Raw genomic sequence first — 2,855 nt, 5'->3', positions numbered from 1 at the left:
GGCTGCCAGTACAGTGGTGGTGGTGGGAGCCTCTCCCGCCTCCTCAGCAGCACTAAGGATGTCTGACTGCAGCTTAGGCCTGCTCCCTGCTGGCAAGTGGACATCTCCCGAGGGCTCCCGGGCTGACAGAGGGATGTCTGACTGTCAGCTTAGGCCCAGTCCCAGCAGGTGGACATCCCCCGAGGGGTCCCAGACTGCAAGAGGGCACAGGCCGGGCTGAGGGACCCCCCAGAGTGCACAAACTTTTGTGCACCTGGCCTCTAGTGAAGATATAATTGAAAGAGCAAAGAAGCATTAATATGTTTTCCTATTTGAGCTTAGACAATATTCAGTATGAGAAGTTTTGCAGATCTTATATTTCAGAGTATTGCTACATCTCTATCTTCTGAAATGCCTATTTCTTCTTCTAGACAACCTTCTGGACAACCTTCTAAATCATTTCTTGGTCCATCAGAGAGGTTTTATATTGCCATGAGAGTTATTCTAAATTTTATATTTGAAGGCAATATTATCCTGGGTATAAGTGTTCAATAACTTTAGAGCAATAACCTATGGAATCAAGAATAAACTTCCCTTAGCATAGAGTATAATTTCCCCTAAATATAACCCTCCCACCCTCTCTCAAGCCCAAATCTTGTTCTTTGCCCTCTCATACCTCTCGTTCCCATGCTTTCAGACTATTATAATTTCTCAATTATGCAATACTTGGTACCCTCACAAACATTCTTCCAGAGAACTTTCTCCTTGGAAAACCACCACTTTCTTTAATTGTCAGCTTAAAAATATTTTCTCTGTAAGAATTTTGCTAGGATCCTTTCTCAAGTTTTGGACATTTTCTCCATGTGTTGTCACTGAACCTTTCATATATCTTATATGCATTTATTTTTGAACTTCTTACTCTCTTTGGTAATGACATGTTGAAGGTTCATCTATTCAGTGTCTAATTTTTTAAACTAATTGTAGATTTAATACCAAGTTCCTTGTCATCCTTTTCTTACATTCTAGTTTTCAATAAAAATAATTTTATTTATTCCTGATACAGGAGAATGATGTAGTAATAATACTATACAGTCTGATAAAGTAAAGACCTTAAGAATATAGTCAAAATAAAGACCTTAAAAACAAAGTCATGAGTTTTCTAAAGACTCATAAAATGGTTGATTTCAATTAGAAAGGAAATTTCCTCCCCAGTCAGGGCACATGCCTGGTTGTGGGCTCGATCTCCACTAGGGGGCGAGCAGGAGGCAGTCAGCGAATCAATGAAGTTTCTCTCTCATAGATGTTTCTATCTTTTTATCACTCTCCTTTCCTCTCTTTAAAAAATCAATATAAGGAATGAGGGAAAAGGGGAAGTACAGAGAGGAAAAGAAAGTGAAAATGAGGGTGAAGAGGGAGGGGAAAAAGACGAAAAACTTATTATGGTCTATAAAAAAAGATAAGAAACTTTACTAAGTTAGTTCCCAAATTATTACTAATCCCATCTTCAATATGTGTTCTGTTACAATAATTCAAACTTCTATCAATGAATATACATTAAGCATCCATAGGATGCAGATCACAGATTTCACAAGAACTTTTAGAAAAGGATTGTTTTACAAAGGGAAATTGGTAATGTTGAGTAAATATAAAGACAATATCCTCTAAGAAGTATGCAGTATGATGCAGAACCTAATTTGTTTTCTCAAATAGAGAGAAAATTGAGCAGCAAAATTCAAACCCAGTCCCCCACCCATCTACCCACTGAATGCTTATTATCTATTTTCCCATTATGCAATAAGTTATTGGCATTCATAAATAGAACACAGCTAGTTCAAGACTGTTTACTCAGAAGCTTGAAGGCCCCTCACATGATGTTCTGAATGTGAAATCTTATTATTGCTTTATTTTTTTGCTGTGAGGTTGGTGTGTGAAAGAGATTTTTTAATATAATAAATCAACAAATTTAAACACTGTTATTGTGTTTGAATTACACTGAATTCAGGAGTGAATCTCATAAAGTAATGCAAATATTGCAAAATTAAAAGAAAACCAACCAATGGTTATTGATAATAAAAGTAGGGAGACTGCAAAAATATCATTGTTTTTTATAAAACAAGTAATTTTAAATGACATTAGTCTGAATTCATATGATTACATCTTAAAATGTCATTTAAATTGTTCATTCATATTTTAATGTATTACATATAAGAAATTTTATTCTATAAAATTTGGGAACTTTTATAGATGCTGAGGTGTATATTTCTTGAATGCCAAGAATCTAGTAAATTTATAACAAATTAATTTAGAGATTTAGAGTGAAACATCAATAAAAATGTCTAAACATTAATTTCATGTACTTCTATGTTAATATAACATATTTCTTATAAGGAGAATAAAAGCTATATTTTATGTAAAAGATATTAGGTCTATGATGTCTTAACTTCTTGGAATACATGTTTCCAGTTTGCTGCAAATCCATTTTCTAACCAAATGGGTACTGGAACCACTAATCCCAATATTGTGTAGATAGGCACATTCTCCATCACTGATTTCTTCAAACCTGAAAAAAAAATACCAAAGAATAAAAAGGATATCGAATGAATGAATCTTTTTTGGAAGACTTAGAGAAAATAATTTCCTCTGATGTGTGCTTTTACTCTAACCCCAACACCATATTATTTGAATATAAAGCAAACTGAATTCATATGCCTTGCCTGGCCTAAAATGTTACCTGTATGATGAAATGCAGGGCTTACTGTCAAACTAGTGGCCCAGTGCACGAAATTCATGCACATTAAAAGGGAATTAATTAGAGGAAATATTTTAATATTGCTATTTGCCCTTTCTCTATAATAGAAGTGTGAGAAATGAAAGAA

The 2,855-nt window shown here is 34.4% G+C and overlaps 1 protein-coding gene across 1 annotated transcript in view; it reads right to left on the bottom strand.

Annotated features, from left to right (window-relative positions):
* Positions 1-2,415: 2,415 nt before the first annotated feature.
* LOC102255402 (C-type lectin domain family 2 member A-like) overlaps positions 2,416-2,855 on the bottom strand; it is an 11,429-nt gene continuing 10,989 nt past the window's right edge. The window contains exon 6 of the mRNA XM_005871354.2: positions 2,416-2,539. Within this exon, the coding sequence (XP_005871416.1) occupies positions 2,416-2,539 (124 nt within the window). The remainder of the gene's footprint in view (positions 2,540-2,855) is intronic.

Source organism: Myotis brandtii, unplaced genomic scaffold (genome assembly GCF_000412655.1).
Source record: "Myotis brandtii unplaced genomic scaffold, ASM41265v1 scaffold337, whole genome shotgun sequence".
In the NCBI taxonomy this organism is placed as follows: Eukaryota; Metazoa; Chordata; class Mammalia; order Chiroptera; family Vespertilionidae; genus Myotis; species Myotis brandtii.
The sequence above is the reverse complement of the archived record's forward strand: the minus strand, read 5'-3'. Positions and strand labels throughout refer to the sequence as shown.